General features: G+C 41.3%; 1 protein-coding gene and 1 long non-coding RNA gene across 2 annotated transcripts in view; one reads left to right on the top strand and one right to left on the bottom strand.

The window, feature by feature from the left end:
- The window catches only part of LOC145451672 (uncharacterized), a 324,257-nt gene that overhangs the window by 198,044 nt on the left and 101,284 nt on the right, over window positions 1–24,929 (top strand). The window lies entirely within an intron of this gene.
- The window catches only part of LOC145451650 (uncharacterized), a 29,331-nt gene continuing 5,516 nt past the window's right edge, over window positions 1,115–24,929 (bottom strand). The window contains exons 2-8 of the mRNA XM_080329861.1: window positions 24,618–24,767; window positions 24,133–24,293; window positions 15,912–16,056; window positions 15,423–15,607; window positions 4,079–4,250; window positions 2,474–2,605; window positions 1,115–1,412 (exon numbers count right to left, since the gene is read on the bottom strand). Coding sequence (XP_080185987.1) covers window positions 1,393–1,412; window positions 2,474–2,605; window positions 4,079–4,250; window positions 15,423–15,607; window positions 15,912–16,056; window positions 24,133–24,293; window positions 24,618–24,767 — 965 coding nt within the window. The 3' untranslated portion in view covers window positions 1,115–1,392. The remainder of the gene's footprint in view (window positions 1,413–2,473; window positions 2,606–4,078; window positions 4,251–15,422; window positions 15,608–15,911; window positions 16,057–24,132; window positions 24,294–24,617; window positions 24,768–24,929) is intronic.

Raw genomic sequence — 24,929 nt, forward strand, 5'->3', positions numbered from 1 at the left:
TAATTTAGTGAAATTAGACAACTAGAATTATCTAGTTGTCCAAGTCTGTTACGTATTAGCTTACCCTGGTTCGTTATTACGTTATGAGGTTATCTCATTTAAATAACCATTTACCCTGGTTCCGATTGACACGAAGATTGTTATGATCATATAGCGCCGGTACCAGTCGATACCGATAAACCACTGTTTGTGTTTGCTAAATATTGCATATTTATATGAGTTCTATTTATTTTAGAGTCATCGGTTGACCAACTAAATATCTCTATCTCTCTCTGAAATTGAAAATGTTCCGTGACCCAGCTCAAATTTTTTTAAGCTGACTTAGCACCTTTGCACAAACTTACTCAAGGTCAATTTCGAAAGCTGATTACGTTTCACATCTTCCCGTTCCTCAGAATAAAGGCCAACGACCACCAGGTTCAGAACCACTGTCGTTGATTAACAGTAAAATTCAGGGCATGTTCGGGAAATTCCGAAAGTATGGCAACCCTAGCGTACAAGAGCTGGTCAGAAATTGGAGATATTCAAATCAACTTTAAACCGTTTACCACTGTCTTTTTGTTTTCGTTTTGAATTCCCACAGCAAAGATAAAATACCATCATAACTTGAAATATTATGCATGGTGATGGACATTCCGAAGTCCCTTACCGCCGCTCTCAAATTACAGCTTTCGTCAGCGTATAGCCTATATGATATAGGCTATATCGCAAGTCCATATTTAGCACGCATTCCGCGGTTTCTGTAACGTTACATCTTACATTAGACAGAGAGAGGTGTCTCGGAGGTGGGTATTCTGACAACAGTGCCCGTGGTTTCCGCATGACGCGGGCTGTAGTTATAGTTGATAGTTTTGTAAATATCTCTGGACAGAACAGTTTGAGATGGGCTCAAACGACAGTTAATATTTTGGTAACATTAATTACAGTTTTATCACAAGTGTCCTAAAATCAAGGAGTTTACTTCGTTAGACGTACGTTCTGCACTTTGATCGGCAAATTCATGAGTTGCTGCCTCTTTCGTGAGTCGGTCAGCGGCTAGTTATATCGGTATTATACCAAAATGATATGTTCGGGACAGCAATACATTCAAAGAGTCACTCAAAATGTCAGCGTGTTAGATCAGTGGGGATGTCAGATGTATTGCAAAGCACTACGGTATCAACGACCATTTGAACACGCGATTCGAAATCTTGTATAGTTATCATTAGTCAAAAGACTTCTACAAGAGCATGAAAGATGCGAAAAAAAAACGTTTCGCTGCTTGTATGCTACATACGCCTACACTATTACATTCAATAAACATAATAAACTGTGAAGTATAGAAAACTGTTCGCAATCAAAGTATGCGCCAGACTGCGATGGATGTTCCTTGATTTTTTGATACATCGTTATTCAATGGACGACGAATCTCCCTGTAAAAATAACAAGTATAGCCTAAGTATTTTTACAAAATAGCAAGAAACTACAGGGGCGTGTTAGCGTATAGTGGTATAAGCCACTGCTGCAACACCAATGGATTGCGGGTTCGAGTCCGAGTGAGGTCGACTCCAGAATTCCTACCTAAGTGTTGGAGGTTCATCTTGGATCATCCTCGCCATCTAATCAGTGTAAGCCAGGGGTGGCCAACCTTTTCGGCTAACGGGCCACGTGCGATTTACGACCTATTTCGCGGGCCACTTGAATGTTGATGACCTTTTTCACTGTTCCGAAAGGAGCGAACCGAATTAGGTAACGGTAAAAGAATACTTATAATAACATGCATCAAATCAATAACAATTCTGGCATGAAGACTCAGTTTTCATCCAAGACGTAGCGGCGCGCTGAGTGAAATTTTTTCAGAGCCAATGATTGAACTCAGTCAATAATAATGTTACTTGCGTAAATTACGGGTCGCCTCTGCATACCACTGGGCTCATTTGACAAGGCAGGATTATTCGTCACTTGGACTTATAAATATCGAAGATTTCGGCTAATATGCGAAATATCGGACTTATAGTCATATACGACGATCTGCGAAAAATGTAGCTGCCCCTGGCGACGCGACTGCGTCCGAACCGATATTTCAGTCATAAAAATCCCCAATTTCATGGTCAGGCTAATCAAATTTCGGTTATTTGGTTTTTGGTATTTATTTTCTCATAATATACCTAATTTCGAGAATTACCCCGCGGGTCACGGGTTGGCCGCCCCTTCTCGTGTAAGCGGTGTCTTGCAAAAGTCTAGAAGTGTGCCGTGCTGCAAGTCGACAGCTACGGAATAAAAGAATGAAGAAAATTGTTCTGGTGTAAATGACCATAGTAGTCGACAAATACCAAAAATGAACAAACAAATAGATTGAATACAACATATAGACATAACGTAAATAAACACAATATCTACGCAAGTATAATTTTCGTTCATGTCGCCTTCAACCTAATATAATTCGCTTTAAAGTAAAAGACGGTCTTCAATTACTGAAGTTCAACACACTTACGGGTGGTCCTGATCGTGGCATGGACAACTGCGTAACCTTTGTATCGTCTGACGTGTTGACAGCTAGTCCACTCTGGTCTTTCGATGTCGTTTGGTAGCTTTTGACCGATAAATGCGAACGCGTCCCGAAACTCTGGAATTTTTTAATGTAGTTACAGTACTTGGGGGATAAGTGTGCCATAGTTGAATAGTTACGCTCATGAATCTTGATCGATGGCAGGAAGTTGGTGACTAGTACTTTGTTCTAAAATCTCAATCACCTGCAGTATATCATAACTTTATCCCGAGCGAAATGACTTGGTTTTGAGGCTCATTATAACAACATACACTATGGAGTCTACAAGATAACGTTTTCTCCGATTGTGGTCGCGGATTAATGTATAATCGATAGGGATGGTGTGAACCTCTAAAAGTTTCAGGTTTGTGTGAAGTCGAACCTTGTTGAAAGGTTCTGTGTGAACGCGAGCGTGAACCTATGACGTCGCGTGACTTCATATTGCTAATTACAAACCTACATTTCAATGAAGTGATGATATTCGTACATGATATACCTAGCGATGACTCAGGCAGAAGTACATACTGACTTTTTCAACGTCACCAAATGTATAACTAGAGCATCCAAATGATATATTAATCCCATAAGATCAACATCTTCCATCGCTTTGGCGATAATTTCGACGAGGACTTGCAAGGGAGTAAAAGCTTACGCCTTTACGGTCTAGCCAGACCGGGCAATGCATTCGGCGTCTGACTATTGTTATATCGATATTGAGCAGAGTGCAAAAGGGCTTCTATACTTGCTTCCGATATTACGCCATTAACAAGTTATACAGTAGCCAACACCCCTATCGCGCGGAATTGTTTTTAAGATACAATAAACATACAACAACAAGATTGATCCCGCACGCCTGCTATATTTTTTACATTAGACAATTCGATGTATTCTTTGCATCAAGTTCATCGATTAATTGAATAAGCATCATTGGCTGAATAACTACAACTACATGCAGCGTGTTTCGCTCTTGCTATTGTGTGATTGCTGGTCAAGCTCACGACAGAGAGTCACTTAATATTCACAAACGAAAAGCCGGATATTTCGAGTAAACTTTTGTGACAAAGCAAGTGAAATTTGTGAAATTGGCAAGGTGCATGCTCGTTCAGTATTTATTTTTTATGCTGCCAGCGCCATGCTGGCACGTGGTACGTGGCACGTGAAAAATTACACACTGCAGAACCTACCAATGTTCGTTTGAGAACGTGAGCCTCAATATCTCGGAGGTTCACACACAGAACGCGAACGTGAACCTGACGTTCACGCCATCCCTGATAATCGACATTGTCTGTAAAGAAGCCTTTCTGAATAATTCTGCCGTTGATGGGGGTTGGTGTCATCACAAATCCTGGGCTTTTCCCAAGTAGATTTCATAGGGAAATGTGGAAGTCCAAAATCAACTAATTCACCACTAAAGATATTGCGACTTAATGATGCCAATCAGTAGAAGTTACGTTGCCGATAAGGTATGATTCTTGGATGCAAAAACTGAATGGGGGATCACTGATCACTTGACCGGGGGTCACGCAAATATTATCATATCTTTGAAATTACCGTAATCGCCGAGATCGCAGGACACACCAACAGCTCCTAAACTTTTCACGCGGGAAATCACACCAGTATCCACAGACTGATCGATGTTACTACGCTTAGCCGTGTCTTGAGCAGCGATCGCTACGATGGAATTCATCTGTAAGCTGTCCAGGAATGATGACAGTCGCGGTGACTAAACATTGAATGCATTGAGAGTTTCCAAGGAAAATAAATAAATCTAAATTAGATCCGACTATGATGTACGAGTCCATAATAAGACCGTTATTAGTGTAAACGGAAATGAGAATTAGCACAAAACAATTATATATTATCGTTACTTTTAGGTGAATCGTCACAGAAGATAGCCAATCGCAGATATGTTCCCGTCTATATTTATAGACAAGATTACTTTGTTGCATACAGAAAGACAACTGCGCGTATTGCAGGTCATCGAACTAGAAATAAAAAGATTGAGGCTCCGTTTGATGAATGAGCGTATCGCCACCATGTTGAGGTTCCTACTCTTGATCAAGAATATTTATAACCTATAGTATCCCCGCTCAACCTAACCAATAAGATTCAGTCCTACGATTCGTTACGGTTTGACCTTTCCTAAGCCAATGCTTACAAGCCCCTTGTATATAACCGTGGCCGATTCAGCACTTCGTCAGTGTTTCATCAGTCAAAATTGATAAAAGTTGTATGAATGTTTGAAAAAAGAATCTATAATTTATGTCCATTCACGAAATAATTTTCGGCCCCTTCGAGCTCGCCCCCGGTTTGGGGTGAGGCAGTTACGGTCCTGGGTATAACATATACGTTTTAAGATCAGATCATCTACGTATCTCGGAAAACAAATACTGAAATAGGTAAAATATATCGAGTCGAGTACATTATTTTAGCCTTTGAAATTCGAATTGACCTGACTGATCAGCTCATACAGGACGATACTAAAACGAATAATCATGGAGTTCCACTTGGCAAAGGGTCAGATATCATTATCAAAACATATACCATGCATTGTTTCAAAATTCACCATCACCTTCAACATCGACATATGAACAATGCGTAGGTAGGGTAATACAATATTGAGTTCAGATACATATACATATACTCTTGTTACATCATAGGTGGAGGGCTAATGAAAAGTTGCCTGCCTGATCACTAATTTCACCGAGTAAGACAAAGAAAGAATCTGGATCGTATTTCTTTATAATTCTTTGGAGAATAAATAAGTGCAACTGTATTTGGGCGCTACCAGGGAAATGAAAGGTTTGCCCCGGCTGGGCAATTACAAGAAGGAAAAAAAAACAAGAAAATACCACGATTTTCACCGCACACTCATTGTTCTTATTGCTTCTCGTCTACAAATAATAAATTATATATATGTTCTAACATTACATAATTATAGGTGGGATATTGTCACAGATGTCGCATTGGACTAGCCGTCACTGTTGAAGATATATAGATATGTATATAAGTCATTATGGACATCGTCATTATCCACTCTAACAGCCACATTTAGTTTCAGGACAAGTAGGCTACTTCAATTCACACATTTATTTGGGAATGGAACTAGAGTCGTGTGAGCACTTAAATTCCTGTGATTGAATAATTACTTATTCGAATGAACTTCCGCTATTTTCACTCTGTGATCTCATGCCACAGATTGATATAACTATGTAATCGGTGTCCTATATGTATTTTGTAACTAATGGTAATTACAGATCGTGAAGCACCAGTCTTTAATAGGTCTAGTTCAGGGTTTTTCAACCGGTGGGTCACAGGAGGATTTTGGGGGCCGGAGAGATATTTGGAGAATTGTGGTGTTTGCGAAAGATTAGATCATATTTTTGATATTATTACCTCATGATAGATATTCATTTGTTCAATTATACGTAGGCAACATCAAACTTTTCAGTTAACTCTGATAATGATCCGCAGCGACACGTATGGTGTCACAGTGTGTGCAAGTCGGAAATAGGGAATACGAAGGCGTGTTTTCCCCGTGGTCACGCCTAATCGCCTATAGGACAGGGGTTGTTGAAGTATGGGTGTAATTTTTAATCGCAACAACACCAGAGAGATGTAATGTATGTCTGTAATATTTGTTTAAGTTATTGCAACAAAAAAAATCTTCGCGCGATTTCCTGTGGACAGTTTGTATATTTCCGAGGTCACTGTCTTGGGTACTATAGCCAATAAGTGAAATTTGCAGAATATTAGTCGTTACTGCAATATGGCTGAGTCGCGAAAATACGTCGACCCCTTTGCATTACGCTAATTGGTTTTAATTCATAAAAGATTTTCCGACATTGGATTCTCTAGAACAGTGGTCCCCAACTGCCGCTATGCCAGTTATATTACAATTTTATACCTCAATTTAAATATACAATATTTTGAAGGCTTGTCCATTGATAAAATATCAAATTTTGAACTTATTCAAAACTTCGTGAGGTGACATTAGGTCTGAAAACATGTTCGATTTGACTTGAAGTTCAAGACGACATGCGACATCCGACATTTGACGACATGCGAGCGACAAGTACGAGCTGACTCTCTAAACCGCTCAGGTTGAGCGATCATTCGTTTTCGATTCATTCATTTTGTACAGGACCGTGACTGCGGGACATAAACCCCTTAATGGGAGAAGGGACGAGCTTGATGGGGGCCCGTAGGTTGTTGGGATGCGTTAGTGTAGGGGTGTGCCACGATCAGTAGTACTAGGAGACCCAGGTATTACACAGGCAGTACTATGACGCACAGGTATTTCGATAGAAACCCGCTTTCCGCACTGGAACACTTGACGATGTGAAGTTTTGGTCAACATACGGACGGCAAACATGCGGTGTCAACAAGATCTGCGGTGATAAAACCTTGGCCAAATTGGCCAAAAGTGATCGTCGCTGGTTGGCTGAAATCTTCCATATTTATATGTCCGGTCGTCGAAATGGGTGGCAGTCGGAACAATTCCGCCCTCACAATAATTCACCCCAATTTGACAACGCGTGAGATTAAAATGTTTTAGTGCAGCGTTGCATACAACTGTCGTCTGCGAGTTCGCTACATCATACAAGCCCGCAAAACGTGTAGCATACTAATATAGCTTTTGGGTCATGAGATGTCAATAAACTCAAATTTGGGTCGCGCCCTAAAAGTTTAGGAACTGCTGGCGTATGATGACAAACCACGCTTTTTATTGCGATTATGTAATAACTGCAAGCGCTGCTAGATTAACTAAGTGTTCCAGCAGTATCATATGCCGGTTGAGGGGGTATCCAGTGAAGTCGGATAAAAGTGCATTAGACGTATATGTTAGAGGTAGGTCATATTATTTATTGTGGCACAAAACCAACCAAGATGAAAATAATGATCCGAAATTGTGTGAAGGTGGTCCAGAATCGTCTCACTAGCTCGGTTATGCTTATTCCCCACCATGCTCAAAAACGTGTTTGGAAGCACTGGATTATATCGATCGGCATTACGACTTGCGCGAAACAGCAGCGGACTGTCATCTTAAATTAGGCATTTATAGTATACGGGTATACGGAATACATAAATGATATATTGGAAAATCACGCACGGGAATTCTACCAAAACGATCGGTGCGTTTCCCTACAGCCTGACACTATCTAAGGAATTGCTATCAAATGTGGCAACCTGAGGCTCCTATACTGTTCAGCATTGGCCGTTAGAAATAGATGTTGCGCGTAGTATGGTTGGAGGCCGCGTGTTGATTGTTGAGAAGAGAGTTGGCTGAGAGTGCGACTCAGGATGGACGCGAATGAGTATGTCTCCATGTTTGGTAGGGTTACCATTCGACCTCTACAGCTTTTAGAGCTAAGATAGCGGATATATTCGAGTGAAATGGGTATAAATGACGCTAAATAGGAAATTCATGGTTCGAATGAAAGTGACGAACTTTTCATTAGTCAACCAACCACAAAGTCGTGAAAAATTGATCATTTGTTCCTAATTTTACTCCACAATTCTAAGTCTGAAAATTTTGAAAAAGTGTTCTTTTTTCCCGATTCCAAAATATGGTAACCCAAATTTTTGGTAGCGTAAAGTATTAGTAGTCGGGAGCAGGGCCGTAACTGCCACATCTCAAACCCCCAATTGAGGGGCTGAGCTCGAAGGAGGCTCAAAATTATTTCGTGAATTTACATAAATTGCAGAGTATTTTTTGAAAATTTAAGCAATATTTTCAACAAATTTTCGCGCTGCGCGCGATTTCAAGTCACCAAATATCTTAATTATTGGGTACTCTTCCCCCAAGAAAAAATACACAACATTTATAGAAATGGGCATATCGGCATTGGCCATTACCGCGCCACGACGCACCAAGACATATAAAGTTTTAGGCCATGTAACATGCGACTCCAAGAAGTGCATTTGCCAGAACGATCGGCAGCGAGGAAACCTTGGACGTAACCCGTAAAGAACTGCCCTTATGCTGACCGAAAACTTCGTTATATATACAACATAAATAAAGGCTTAATTTTCCAATGTCCATATAGGCGCCTAAACGACTGGCGCCGAATGTTCCTGTCTCGGCAATCTGAACCTCACAAAACAAATATCATACCCTCAAGAACAAATTACATGCAAGTAAAGAGATACCAATCGGAAATCGAGTCATCTTTCAATTTAGTACGTTTGGGCGATTCTATATTCTTTGATATAGCAGACAGGAGGTCAGGAGGTCACGAAATAACATCATGAAACGAAGTCATACCAACGGGCCCGCCCGCGCGAAGATGTTCAATAATTATTTACGGGCTCTACAGTTTCAAAGGCACCTCACTCAGCTCTATCGGTAAATGCGATTCCGTGAGCAGACAAGACAAGAAATTGATAGCAATATATATGCAATTCCCTTATTGACCGATTTCGTCATGAATTATCGAAAATTTCCGCGCTTCGCGCTGCGTCACTAAACGGTACCACTGTAATTTGGTGGCAAAAGCGAACAACGTGATGTGGGGGTCAGTTTCTCACCTTATGGGAGCTGAAGACTGAAGTTTTGTTGGAGGCCGGACGAAGTGCTGTTTCGTTCGTAACAACGTGTATGCACCCGGAGATGTGTTAATTATTATTGAGGAGTCCTACCTTTTCAAACACACCTCACTCAGCTCTACCGGTAAATCAGATTACGTGATCAGAGAGAGGATAAAAATTGTTAGCAATATATATATTCCCGATCATATTGACCGAATCAGTCATGAATTATATATAAATTTCTCGCGTTTCGCGCGTTTTGGCGAGAAAAGCTGATTCGCCCAACGGACACCCAATGTAGCAGGTAAGTTCGGTTTATCACAATAAGGGGGCCCCATACCAACGTTTTTTTGGGGGGGTGGGCTGACGAAGTGCTGTTACGGCCCTGGTCGGGAGCAGTAGCATGACGTAGTTGTAGTATTATGTAGTTAGGGAGTAAAGTAGTGGGCTGCTTTGTATTTGAAGGCTGGAGGTGGATGTATCCGGTCAGACACCATGCGCGGATAGACTGACTGGGGCACGGAATGGTCACCACTAACAATGTTACGCGAGAATCTAGCTAGGGACTGAGGTTAGCCCATAGGCATTCGGTACTCGTCTGTGGATGTCAAGGCTGCTGCTGCTGTAAGATTAGGCCTAGCTGTTGGAATAGGATTTGTATTAAGTTCGGTCGTTGTGTGTAGGCCTATGTCTCGTATTGGTGGGTCGTCTGTTTCTGTTATCAATTTGTATGCATCGCTATTGTGACAATATGAGTTTAGTCTGAATCGACGTTTTAAGTACTGCGTCATGGAATATAATCTTATTATAGCCGTATGGAATTATGTGTCGTTGTGCGTTTCGTTACGAGTGCGAGCAGGCGTTAATCGCCGAGAGACGAATTCCCGAGCCCAGGAACACGCCCGCGTTCCCTGTTAAGTATAGGTAGGGTTGCATTTAAAACAAACGGTGTTATGAAACACTTTGCTTAAAACATGTTTTAAACAGTGTTTCAAAGAAATGCCTTTTTGACTAAGAAAATCGTGTTTTTTTCGAACGTTGTCAAATTATGCCATAAATGTGTAAATACGTCCGACAAACCATGTAGCACGAGCCTATGAACGATTTCAAAAGTGGCAAGTAGCGAAGTACTTCTACTTTTTCGAAGTACTCAAGTAGTTTTCCTCTACTTCTGGTACTTACCCAAGTAGATTTGATTTTACCTACTTCTACTTTTACTTCGTAATATTTTGTGATCTACTTACTTTTCGCTATTTTCAGGTTGTGAAGTAGAAGTAGCTTAATCCTCCAACCAGGAAGATAGCCGGAGGAATTCCGTGGCTGTTTTCACGGAGTATCACCATTTAATTTTCATAAAAGTTGAGTAAAGTCCATAATATTCGTCGCGCTTCGTGCACAGTGGATATGAACTGACCAGTATGATTTCAAGAAAGTATCGGTGAATATAATTTATGTAGCGGGTTGCGTGGTTCCGTTCACACCGCATTGTCGCCCATATGAAATATTCCATCACAGTATGTATGGCTCATCATAACGTTTGAAACTGAAGTTTCGCAATCTAACATTTACTTATCATATCGTAATCTAGCAGTCCATGGTGTGCCCTAATCTGGAGAAGTGGACTCTGACTTTTTTTTAGTTTAAACCTGTTTTAGCATACCAACTTTGAAACTTTCTGGACTAAAGACATGAAGTACATTTTCCGCTTTTAGAAGTAGTATTTATATTTCACTTCCAATTCCGAGTATCATACTTTGAGTTCTAATTAGTATCAGTTCTGTCGTCTGGATAACATACATGTTGAAGTATAAAAGCAAGTGTAGTAATGCCTTTGATTTCCGGAAATAAAGCTACACAATATGGCATTTTTACGATCCACCATATTTTACTAATCGTTATGCGTTTACTAATAGCGCAAAGTGTTTACACCGTATCCTATACAACTTCTCCGTATTTCTCTTCGACTAAACGACGGGTCTTATAATATGGGGGAGCGCGCCATACCATGATATTTTCTCAAACGTGCCGTTCGAATAAACATGGGCTAAGTAACGCATTTCCATATCAATACTATCATTTTCAACCCATGATGCGGACGAACGTTTATGCTGTCGAAAATTGAATACCTCGTGGTATGCATCAATATGTATCAAGCTCTGCACCGTTGGCATAGCTCAATTTGCAGCTTTTGACAATCCATACGAACGAATCACGATCGTTTTCACAACTACTTACTTACTTGAGTAGATTCAAAGTCAATCAATTCTACTTCTACTCGAAGTAGCTTTAGGTTGCTTATGAAAGAAGTACTTTTACTCGTACTTGAGTAGATGTTTTCGTCGCTACTTCTACTTCTATTTGAGTAGCTTGCTTGACTACTTTGACCGCCTCTGGACGATTTGTACCCAAAGTAGTCGACGTATACGATGTGGGGTGGTTGTAACCCCCGAAATCGTCGTTAGCTACACAGTTTTTGCACGTAGATATAGATCAGACCTGGGCAAAGTGCGGCCCGCGTAGCTATTCTGTGCGGCCCGCGAAAGGTTACTTAGAATACAAAACATAAAACTTGCTTTTTGAATGACTGAAACCATAGGCTGTATCAACTCAACAGGAAATTATTTTACTTGAACGCTTGTTCATTAATATGCCACGATTACGGTGCCTACGTATCTCACATGCGTAATCCAGATTCCAAATGAAGGCATTGTGGCAAAGTATGAGTAGCAATTGAAGTCACAAGAAATCGCTCTTTCCATATAGTTTATAGTTCAAACCTTATTTTTTGCCATTGTCACATTAAGCATTATACGGTATGTGTTTCAAATTGTTACATATTACGTTTCCAAATCCCCAATTCGTAAAACAAGTCAATCAGTGCTCGCGATGACTATATGACTAATCATATCTATCACCCATAAAGGATTTAACGGGCATGCCAAAAAAGAAAGCCGAAAGCTTCAGTTCAAAGAAGTTTTAAACTTTGGAGCACTAAATATTTGTATATTGAAGTCAGGGGTAAACCCGTCCTTTTAGTGTTTGCGGGCCATGTCCCCAAGCTTAGGGATTTTAATTAAGATCGGTCTTATGACAAAAACACGACACACTCAGTCAACGGCGGGAGAAGTTCAAAACACTGCAAGCTTCACTCAACATCAAGTCCGTTTAGGCTGCAAAGGCTCGGAAGGCAGCGACCAAGAAAATAAGCCTTGTGCTATTGCATATACATTTCAGTGCAGTGGTTCTCGAACTGAGGGGGGCGACAAAGCATCAGAAGGGTGGGGCGCGAAGCCGAAGTTTATTGAAAAAATTTTTCGCGCTCGGCGCAATTTACCCCGACTTACAATTTTTGTATTTTCCGACTTCGATATTTCAGAATTCAATCATCAACAGCTATGAACTACCATACCATCAAACTATCACTAGGGATTGCTAGCATTCTGGTTGCCCTTTTTAATATTTTCTGATGTCGCGATAAGGGGGAGCATAAATTTTCAATATCATAAAGGGGGGCGTGCCTAAAAAAGTAGGATAACCGCTGTTTCACAGTCTTAATAAAACAACGTGGATATGGGTTTAACGAGACTTAGAAATGTGTCATTTTAACATTTGTTTCCAATCATGACGGCAAATAGATATCTTCTAAATTAACCGTGACTTTCTCATTACCTGAAATGAAAACATTCACTGGGCAGCAATTATTAACAATGTCATTTAGAAATAAAATTAAAATACGCTGGAGAATATGGCTAAAATTTCTTACTTGGCCCGCCAACGTATTTTCTATTTCTCATTTGGCCCGCGGAGGAAAATAATTGCCCACCCCTGATATAGATCATTGGTACGGAATGGGTGTTAGGATGTTGATGACCGCCGACCGTAAAAATGCTGCATAACAATGTAGACCCTTCTTGGTCTGTTTATGACAGTGATCGGATGCCCTTTTTGTCGAAGGAGCCATATTTACCCTACATTTTCAATTGTCAATGTCAATCCACTGTGGCGTCACAATTAAATATTCGTGACGTCATGGCTAATAAAAACAATGAAAATCATGTTTTAAATGGGGGTCTTGTTTTAAACGGTGTCCGGTCAATACCGAGAAACCCATTACCGAGAATGGACACCAGCGAGAATGGACATTACCAAGAATTGACATCACCGAGAATGGTCATTACCAAGAATGGACTTTACTGTACTCTGCTATGCTGTTAGGTCGGTGCGGTTATCCAGTTGTGTGTTGTAATCAGGTCTGAAACAACATTTTTCACCCCTTCCTACCCCCAAAACCACTGATCTTGCCCCCCCCCCCATAATCGATGCAACTTCTATAGGGCTTACTATATGCAAATGATTGTTAAATTTTGTGACTGAATTATCTGTCAATAATATTGGCTCTTCCATATACTACTATAAAATGCACCAGCAGGTTTCACACCTTTCATGGTCGCAACCTCATTTCCAATTTGAAAATGTTCCTGCATGGGTCCAGCTCAAAAATTGATAGGCTGATTTCTGATTACTAAAAAAGGTCAGCTTGCCGAAGACTTACTCATGGCCTATTTTGGAAGCTGATAACGTCCAATATCTTCGGGATTCCCAGAACAAAGGCAAACAGCCCCCAGGTTTAGAAAAACTCTCTTTGACTAAAGCAGTGGTTCCCAACCTTTTTGGACTCATCGCCCCCTTTTCAAACTCCACACCGATCATCGCCCCCCAAATATTGGTAACCGAAAAATGGGCATATAGTCTGAAATCACCGGCGAGTAGACTAAGAAAAAGGGTCAACTTTTCGGCTGGACCTCGAAATTACACTTTTTCAGTTAAACTTTGGTGAGTTGACTAATAAAAAAGGTGATTCGTCCGACTTGATTTCAAAAGGACCGCAACAGCACTTCGTCATTCCCCCCAATATGTTGGTCTTGCCCCCCTCCATAGGGCGATAAAGCAAACTTCTGCACCCCTCAGACCCAACTTCCCCGATACCTCTTTACCGCTACTTCTCAGCACAAATTGTTGGACTCTTTAGTTAGTCGGCTTAATTCGCGCGAAGCGCGAAAAAAAATTTTCATTCATGGTTGAATCGGTAAATATGATCGGGAATTGCATATTGCTGTCAATTTTTTATCCTCTCTCTGCTCATGTATTCAGATTTACCGGTAAAGCTGCGTGAGGTGTTTTGAAAAGTGTAAGGCCCGTAAATAATAATTGAACATATTCGGGCGGACCCGTGGGTATAATGACTTTGTTACGTGATGATATTTCGTGGCCTGTCTGCTATGTCAAAAGATATTCAAATCGCCCATACGTACTAAACGAAAAGACGCACACGATTTGAAATTGGTATTTCTGCACTGGCAATAATTATTTTTTCTCTGCGAGATGGCATTTTTTGTGGGGTTCTGATTGCCAGGACAGGAACATTTGGCGCCAGCCATTTAGGCGCCTATGGACAATTACATATATATATATGTATATCGTATATATATCGAAGTCGTTCAGTATAAAGGCAGTCCATTTCCGCCAAGGTTTTCTCGTTCTGGCACACTTCTCGGAGTCCCATGTTACATGGCCTGAAATTTCATATGTCTTGGTGCGTCATGGTGTGATAATGGCTGACGCCGAGATGCCCATTTCTATAACTCGTGCGTATTATTTCTTGGAGGAAGGGTATCCAATAAGCAAGAAATACGTGACCCCGAAATGACGCGCAGCGCGAAAATTTTTCGAAAAAGTTGCCTAAATTTCCAAAATAATACTCTATAATTAATGTTCATTCACGAAAAAATTGTGGGCCCCCTTCGAGCTCGGGCCCCCCATCCCAATTGGGGGTTTGGGTGTGGCAGTCACGGTCATGGACGCCAATATAGCCATTTCAACTCGCTATCGCCCCCTTATCGCCCCCTTCGTCCGTTTTCGCCCCCCTATCGTCCCCTTAGCTATTTTCGCCCCCCTGGACCGACAAATCGCCCCCTGGGGGGCGATATCGCCCACGTTGGGAACCACTGGACTAAAGCATCCAAACGGCCTTAACGAACTCTATGAATATATATTGTTTTCTTATAATTACGATTACAATTAGACTTATTTCAGTTATTTTTGATTACATTTTTTGCGAGGGCGGTGTGTGGTCCTCATATTTCAAAAATATACCTGTACTATATCGCGCGCAGCGCACAAAATGATTCAAATATTCTTCATGTTGATTTCCGAAAATATTTTAAGCCTACTTCAAGCCTTCAAAATTCCGGATATTTTTGAGTATTTTAGAATTTCTTCCCGGATGCAGTCTTTACAGTGAATTTCCGGACATGTCCAGGAAATTTCGGACATGTGGCAACCCTAGAATAAGCAATGAGCATACTTCTCCGAGCTTGTCCCGGTATGTATCGAAATTGCCGATGCTGAATGAGAGAGAATTCGGATCGAAACCCACGACACAAAAACCTCTCTGTGCTTTCGATTTCTCAATCCCGTTCACTGTTATATTGCAAACCGCTCCGTCGTCGGCCCCCCGAGATGTCACAACAAACTTGTGATAGGCAGGAGCTGAAAGATAATTCATGCGATTTTAACTGACACAGTAGTTATTTTTGCTCACAGTCACATGAGCGATTGCTATTTTTGTCAACGCAGAAACAGCTTAATAGAATACTTTGCCTAAAATAGAACACATGACAAACGCTATAACCCTCGCTATGCTCTCCACAATTGGGAGTATTTCGTAAATTAAGTGCATAAGAGCCTCGTTTAGAAAAGGTACAGCGATCAGCAACTAATTTATAATTCTTCGGGTGTTACTATAAAAGTAAATAACACCACTTTCACTTTCAACATTTTATTGTCATCTTACCGTAACAACCTTCATGCAGTAGCTCTATGCGCAGACAGGGTCTGGTTCTCCATGTCAGTGGCATGATCCGTATTGACCGACAGGACATCGCCTCGGAAAAGATGTTGAATACTTTACTATTGCGATTAGTGTTTCCTGAGAATGTCTGAAATATGAATGTACTATCGTTAGAACACCTGTTGACAGTCCTAATACGGGATAAACATGTCACGATTCCGGCAAACATACCAAATCCCACAATCCTACTTTTGAATTGGCATATCAAATATTCTGGTAAATTATTTCCCCAGAAGTTGGATTCCAGCCCAACTTTACTATAACTTCAGCTGTAGACGTGGGACATAATACTTAAAATTGGTTTAAATGTATGATTACTGTTTAGTTTGGAGGTTTGTGTCTATTATGCCATGTCTCTGGCCCCTCTATGTGTAGGCTATAAGATTCATAGTATTCTATAGCTGAATGATCTTCATCACTATGAGCTAGCCAAATGATGCATTAAATATATTATTCAAATGGAAGATTTGTCAATAACTATTTCCATACATTTTCTTCGGTCATATGATACTAGATCCAGATCTTAAGGCACAATAACATTACCATTATTTTCTTAGAAACTGTCGCAAAACAGTTTCAGCTTCACGGGGTGCCAAGCAGGGTTGTAATGACTCGAGTCACGATTTTCTGATGACTCGACTTGACTCGAGTTATTTCTTCAAAATATGGAAATGAGTCGACTCGATTCGAGTCAATCTGTGTATTGACTCAACGTGGACTCGAGTACCCGCGTATCACTCGAATCAAGTCATATGACTCGATATTCAGACTGCCAAGACCGACATTTCATTGTAATTCCGAAGAATCCAGTAAAGTTGACACACTATTGGGAGTTCGTCTCTTGGTGGATTGGTACTTGAAAATGCGACCAGAAACTGCTAAAAATGGGGAAAATTATTATATCATAAATGCGAATCATCACCAAATAGAGTTAAAAAGTGGTTTTAACAACACTTTAACTGGAAAGTGAGCAGTCAACACAATGACTTGGACTCGAGTCATAATACTATGACTCGGACTCGACTCTCCGCTCGCTGACTTGGACTCGGACTTGACTCGGTGGTGAATAGAAAATGACACGACTTGACTCATGTCAAAACTATATAAGCGAGATTGATATGTGACTCGGAGCCTTGTGACTTGGTTACATCCTGGTGCCACGGCTATCAGGAATAACCTTTCAGAAGAACAAAGATCTGTATGTTCTGTATTATTGCTGTATGACGCATTGGTTTGCAGTTGTTAGTTGAAGTCCGATTCCGCCGACGTGGAGCCACATTGCTTATCCCGTGCTAATAGGACGTTTGGGTTATTTACGGACACTTTATGTTGCACAAAAATGTCCTTAAGAGAGCCATGTAACAGCTGTCACAGCGGGTGCCAATAATCTTCTCACGCACCCCTGCACCCCACCTCATTTCCCCTGACCCTAATCTCATTGACAAAGTAGTCTGCGAAGCACATGCTTTTAGAGATCGCCAAGTGCAGAGGGCGTGCTCGCGCTTCAGTCGCAGAATCGTGTATAGACAATTGGATACATTTCACTTTGTTCTTTCAATATTTGGTGATATATTGCAGTATGATTTGATGCTGGTAAATCTACAAGCTTCTGACCACTACTTACTACTATTTGGCTGTTCTGTGTTATTAAGGAAAGCTCCTTGGATCTGCGTGTGTGATCAGGATTGCAAGAGAACTCATAGCAGTCATTAGTCAGTCGGCTACGGCTAGTGTGTACAACAGGAACTGTAGCGTCGACTGTGGGAGGCGATTGCGTCATGCGCGAAAGCATAAATAGGCCGTCTGCGAGGCTGTTCGTCTTGATAGACCAGCATCTTGCCATATTTACTCGTCTATAACTCCGCAGGGTGGCGACTGAATTTAAGAACTTCGGTTCCCCCGTCGTTTCGCAATAAGATCATACTGACTGACTGACTGACTGATTAACATCACCGACGCACGTTGGACATGATGGCAAGTTAAAGTGCTGTGTCATAGCACCTGCTGAAACCCAGTTCCGAAAAGACATGTATGCACGGGGCATTTCTACAAGTTATATGTCAATACCTACTCTATAGCAAAGGGGCGAGCATTTATTAGCCCCTACTGACCAAAGTAGAAGTAAGGTATATATGTTGGCAGGCCGTGCCAAAAGTTCAAGTTCTCTTTTGTGGCGATTTAATTTTAATTATAAATTGAAAGCAGTGACGAATTGCAAGGTTAAAACAGGAACCATTCATCAATTTCGAAATTACTGTATCAATTCAAGCCGCGTATCTTGTAAATATCGAAGCACATATCGAAATCCAGCGCACGTTGGCTGTGTCGGGATGACTCCAGTCAATTTTGTCGTATGACAGGACGTGACTGGAGTCACTTTGCAAAAATGACTTGAATTGACGCTGCGTTTCAGAATGTGGATTGACTCGTGACTCGGAGCAACCTCTACGAGTCAATTTCAAGTCATCAAAGTATCGGCGTCGTGTAAAATAACTGTATCTTGCACAGGGCCGTAACTGCCGCACCCCAAACCCCCTATTGGGGGAAGGGACGAGCTCGAAGGGGGCCCAAAATTATTTCGTGAATTAGCATAAATTATATAGTATTTTTTTAAATTTATGCAACTTTTCAAAGTTTTTTCGCGCTGCACGCGATTTCAAGTTGCCTAATATCTTGATTATTGGGTACTCTTTCCTCAAGAAAAAATACGCTGGATTTATTGAAATGGGCATATCGGCGTTGGCCATCACCTCGCCACGACGCACCGAGACATATAAAGTTTTAGGCCATGTAACATGCGACTCCAAGAAGTCTGCCAGAACGATCGGCAGCGAGATAACCTTGGCAGAAAAGGACTGCCCTCATGGTGACCGAAAACTTCGTTATATATCAGTGGTTCCCAAACGGTGGGGAATTCCCCACAGGTGGGGAATTTCAGGATTTCTGGTGGGGAATAGACTCCCTTTTGAAAAATTCTTTACAGTAATATTCTCCTTTATTAAATGTCGTGTTGAAATGCCGACCCAATATTTCATAGCTCATTAGCAATTCTGCGATTTATATTATCAGTGCCTCCATAATTAGCGAGAATCGCCTGCATAGCGACACGCGATATCCAGAAATGTTTTTATTCATTTGTACACCATCATCGGTCACGAAACCTAGTGATAGAAAAATTCTGATTCGTTGTTATAAAAGCTCATATTGCTGAATATATATTCAAAGGATATCGTAGATTCGATAATTGATAGCACATCCGGCCCCGTTACAAATGAAATTACCGTAATTTTCCATGTATAATGCCTAAAATTTTACCGATTTTTGCCCTAAAATAGGGGGTGCGTATTATACATGGGTACAGCAAGCCTTGAAAAAAAAACCTCGATCAAAAACTTGAAATCACACCTTTCTTCATGTTTGTTTAAATCGCGCATCACCTCTAGCCATTGGGCCCTCGTAATCCGTATTATAGAGTGTAACAACGCAGCCAAATAGAGAAGGGTGTTACCAATTAACGAAAAGCGTGTTTCTAATTAACGAGAGTCGTCTGCACAGCGCCTGCTGAGTTAGTTAGCCGTTTGTACGCGAGCGAAATCAGGTCGCTTGATTGCTACAAGCGTCCGCGGCAATCCTTGCCGATTCATCGCGTCAACGACAGGCCTTAACAATCGCATGGTTATGTCATGATTGTTCGACAGTGACTTCGCAAAACAGAACAACATCGTGTACTGAAACACAGCTATTCATGTAATGCGAATGCAGGGTGCGTACTATGCATGGGTACAGGCTTTTTCCCGGAATTTGCACGCCATTGTAAGGGTGCGTATTATACATGGGGGCGCACTATATTCGGAAAATTACGGTACATATTTATGTTATTTCCAGTTCTTTTAGTGCTGTGAGAAAGTGTAGTTTACGGCGGCTTATATATATATCGCACGCATGAGTTCGTCAACATCAGGAAGTTTACCTGACCCATGTATTATTCGGCATTTACGTATTTAAATTGATGATACTCCGCAACATCTGGGAAATTTTCAAACCCCTCCTATTTTTCTGTTGGCTGCGCGCCGGGGTAGATACATACATTTATGGAGGTCCGTTTACCAGGGCCGTAACAGCACTTCGTCAGCCCCTCCTCAAAACTTTGGTCTTGGGCCCCCCCATAGGGTTATAGACCGAACTTCTGGGGGGCTTTCACCCCAGACCCCCCTCCGACGATAGCCTGTTTACCGCTATTTATAATATTCGTTGAGAGTTTGTTTACTGAATCAGCTTTTGTCGCCTAAGCGCGCGGAGCGCGGGAAATTTCTAGAATTCTTGACTGAATCGGTTAGTATGATCGGGAATTGCATATATATTGTTATCAATTTTTATCTATACTCTCTGCTCACGTAATCAGATTTGCCGATAGAGCTGAGTGAGGTGTGTTGGAAAAGGTAGGACCACTCAATAATAATTAAACATCTTCAAGCGTATACCCGTTGGCAGGAACGAAGCAGCACCTCATCAGGCCCAAAAAACGTGGGTCTTGTGCTCCCATAGGGTGATGAAACGACCCCTCCATCATGTTGTTCGCGTTTGTCACGAAATCATCTGTACTGTATTGTGAGCCAGCGCGAGGCGCGAAAATTTTTTATAATTTATGATAAAATCGGTCAATCAGATCGGCGATTGCATATATATTATGCTATCAATATATTGTCCTCTCTACTCACGTAATTAGATTCACTGGTAGAGCTGAGTGAAGTGTCTTGGAAAACGGGAGGGCTCGTAAATAATAATTAAACATCTTCGGGCGGGCAGACCCGTCGATATGACTTCTTACATAATGTTATTTCGTGACTTCCAGTCTGCTATATCAAAAAATGTAGAATCGCCCAAACGTAGGTTTCTAAGCTAAGAGACGCACACGATTTCAAATTGGTATTTCTTCACTCTCATAAAATTTTTCCCAGCGGGATGGCATTTGTCTTGTGAGGTTCAGATTGCAAAGACAGGAACATACGGCGCCAGTCATTTAGGCACCTATGGACAATTAAACCTTTATGTATTTTGTATATATAACGAAGTCTTCGGTCAGCATAAGAGCATAGACCTTTTCGGCCAAGGTTTTCTCGCTGCCGATCGTTCTGGCACATTTCTTGGAGTCACATGTTATATGGCCTAAAACTTGATTCTATGTCTTGGTGGGTCGTGGCGCGATAAGGTCCCAATACCCAATATTAAAGATAAATGGCTACTTGAATTTTGAAAATATTGCATAAATTTTCAAAAAATACTCTATGATTTATGCTAATTCACAAAATAATTTTGGGCCCCCTTTGAGCTCGGGCCCCCCCCCCAATTGGGGGGTTTGGGGTGCGGCAGTTACGGTGCTGCGTTTACGGCCACCAGTTCACCGCTACGTTAATTTGATTGTGTACTGATCAATTCAGGGGATCTTAACGATCCCCAATAGCACGTACTAATTTACTAAGCAAAGTCTTGCAAAATTTTATTGGAGGTAGCACTTTAAAGGGGGGGTATGGATATAGAGATTTTAGGTGGGGAATGAAGGCACGGAATACATCGGAAGTGGGGAATTAGGATAAAAAGGTTGGGGACCACTGTTATATATGCTAAATAACTATAGGTTTAATTGTCCATTGGCGCCTAAATGACTGGTGCCAAATGTTCCTGTCTCGGCAATCTGCACCTAACAAGGAAATTACGATCCCGCAGTGAAAAATTATATGGCAGTGAAGAAATATCAATTTGAAATCGTGGGATCTTTTAGTTTGGTGCGTTTTGGTGATTCTGTATTTTTTGATATAGCAGACAGGAGATCACGAAATAGCATCATGTAACGAAGTCATACCAACGGGTCCGCCCACCCGAAGTTGTTTAATTATTATTTACGGGCTCTACAGTTTCAAAGACATCTCACTCAGCTCTACCGGTAAATCTGAGTAGAGAGGACACGAAATTGGTAGCAATATATATGCAATTACCGATCTTATTGACCGATTTTATCATGAATTATCGAAGATTTTTGGCGCATCGCGCTGGCTCACTAAACAGTACAGCTATAATTTCGTGTCAAGTGCTGCTTCGTTCCTGTTAAAGGGTATACGCGCGAAGATGTTTAATTATTATTGAGGGGTCCTACCTTTTCAAACACACCTCACTCAGCTCTACCGGTAAATCAGAATACGTGTGCAGAGAGAGCATAAAAATTGATAGCAATATATATGCAATTCCCGATCATATTGACTGATTCAGTCATGAATTATAGAAATTTCACGCGCTTCGCGCGTTTAGGCGAGAAAGGCTGATTCACTAAATGGAGATCCAATGTAGATGATAAGTAACGGTAAACAGGGTATAGCCTGAGAGGGATCTGGAGGGCCAAGCCTCTTAGAAGTCCATTTGATCACCATACGGGGGGCCCAAGACCAACGTTTTGAGAGGGCTGACGATGTGCTGTTACGGCCCTGATCTTGCATATTTTTGGACTATTCGCGGTGCGCTGGTGCAACTGGCGAGAGTCATTCTATGACTGTTCGTTTTACTGATCCTCCATTGTTATATCAGAAATAAATTGACCGCAGACCCCGTAATCAGAGCTTACAGATTACGTTATCGTAATCAATTTGTAAAGAAATCATATAGCAGTGGTCGGGAACCTATGGCTCGCGAGCCAAATATGGCTCTTTTGGGTATAAGATATAGCTCTTATTTTCGTGGCAGTATAAACCATTAAACAAGTCCTTGAGAGGTAAAAACAACTCCACTTTCGAAAGCCCTCAAATTTACGTTACTATCGCGCGGGCGACCAATATCAGTTGCAAATTCGATGTACTCGACTCGAAATCCTGGATTTTGCGATACGTTGATTAATCAAAGAGCATAGCAGACATGGCAATGCCCAATTGCTCATATTACAGCGCTGTTTTCAAATACACATTGTGTTCCCGATCAACGACGCGAAATGAACTGCTGTGGACGTGACATTCACAATTACAAACTCGAATTACAAACATAGCTATCCACGTTCTTGATTGGTAAGTATCTCCTGTAGTAGGCTACCGGCGATAAAATGCATGCGTGCGGCGCAACGTTATAAGTTACTGCCGAATAATATGAGAATTAAGCAGTCGATCAGTATTTAGATTTTGGGAATCAGTGCGACAGTTACATTTGAATAATTTTGTTATAAAAAATTCCAAGCTATTTACGATGAATTGCGTTATCAATAGTGAGGCTTGGCCCGTCTGTGCCTCACCTCTCGTTCCGAGCAATACCCGTTTTTTCTGAGAAAATGTGGCGCACTCGACGAATCCCATGTAGTGAGTTCGAATTAATGCTGCTATGACGTCACGAATTTTCAATTCTGACTTAACAGCTGATTTGCATGTATGGCTATTTGGAAGTTAAAATGGAAAAAATAGGTCCAACATGGCTCTTCGGATAAAAAAGGTTCCAGACCACTGTCATATAGCAAAGCGTCTGTCGTGATTTTATATAGACTGCTCATAGTTCTCAGTTCTCACCTTAACGAAACATTTTCTATGATATAAATTAAATTCGAATATTGGTAACAATTTTATATTACTCTGCAACAATTGGCGAAGGCCTAATTGTATATTATCGACATGAAAAGGATTGTGTATTGCATAATGTCAATTCATTTCGACTTCCTGTGGTTTCGTATTCTGTTCTCTATTTTGGCTAATATTTATAGACTGACGCTATCCGTATACTTACGTACTTTAGCACTTCTACGTATGCGTGAGCGATACATCGAATTTTCCATGTATATTTAGCTTTATATGTGTTCCTCAATTCAAAATAAATGGCGACTCAATCAGCGTTTAAAAAGCTAGCAAAGGGCAATGACATAATCATGCATCATCCTTCGAAAAGGCAGCTTGACTTGACTTGGCTTGGCTTGACTTGACTCGACTCGACTCGACTCGACTCGACTCGACTCGACTCGACTCGACTCGACTCGACTCGACTCGACTCGACTCGACTCGACTCGACTCGACTCGACTCGACTTAAACTCATCCATATGTAGGGAGAGTTCTAGATATCCCTGCTTGACTCGCTTAAAAATGTGTAATGACTCGAAATCACTCGACTTTTTCCCCACACTGTTCGTTATAGCGAAACATATACCTTAGTTTTTCCATTTTCGGCATATTCGGAGTACACTCCATGGTCAAAGCATGATACATGATATGTAATGGTCCAATGGTTACTGGAAGGACTTCCCTGAGTGACAATGCCAGCGACCAGTCGTGGTCCGTCAAATGTGATTACAATCCAATCGTTCTCTCCTGTATTTGAATAAACCAAATCGCATTGAAAGGCAGTGGTTCTCAACATGTAGGTTGCGATCCCCGGAGTCGTCTGCCTTTTGGTGAGGGTCACGATGGTACTGACCTTTTATTTAATCAACTACGCTTATAGAGTGCGAGTAGTAATAGGCGAAGGCGTTGGCATTTTTTCCGCATTCAGCTAATTTAGTGATCACCAAATTTGGAGTGGAGTGGCTGTGCATTCTCTGATCGGATCACATTGATGCAGTAATTACCCGGGAGCATTCCCGGCCCATTCCCAATGAACATTGCTCATCTCGTGTATCAACAGCCCTTGCTCACCGGTTCGCCCACACCAGGCGCCAGATGAACCGCTGGAAGATTGCCCATCAAGTTTTGCAAACTCCGGTTTACTCCTAGAATCGTACATTCCAGACGAAGAAAGCGTATAATGATCCTTATCGTGCTTCACGTTCATAGAGCATGCTGGTCCTGGAAATGACAACACATCCTGATACTGATTTTAAGAATATGATATTGACCCGTGTTACAATAAAAATAGCTTCCTTGGCACTAGCACCAGGAATTAGAATAATATAGAAATATTCATCAGTGAAATGGGAACGTCATCGGTTTGATGGCTCTGCTAGACCC

Source organism: Botryllus schlosseri, chromosome 12 (genome assembly GCF_051294905.1).
Source record: "Botryllus schlosseri isolate E-star chromosome 12, Bs_hap1, whole genome shotgun sequence".
In the NCBI taxonomy this organism is placed as follows: Eukaryota; Metazoa; Chordata; class Ascidiacea; order Stolidobranchia; family Styelidae; genus Botryllus; species Botryllus schlosseri.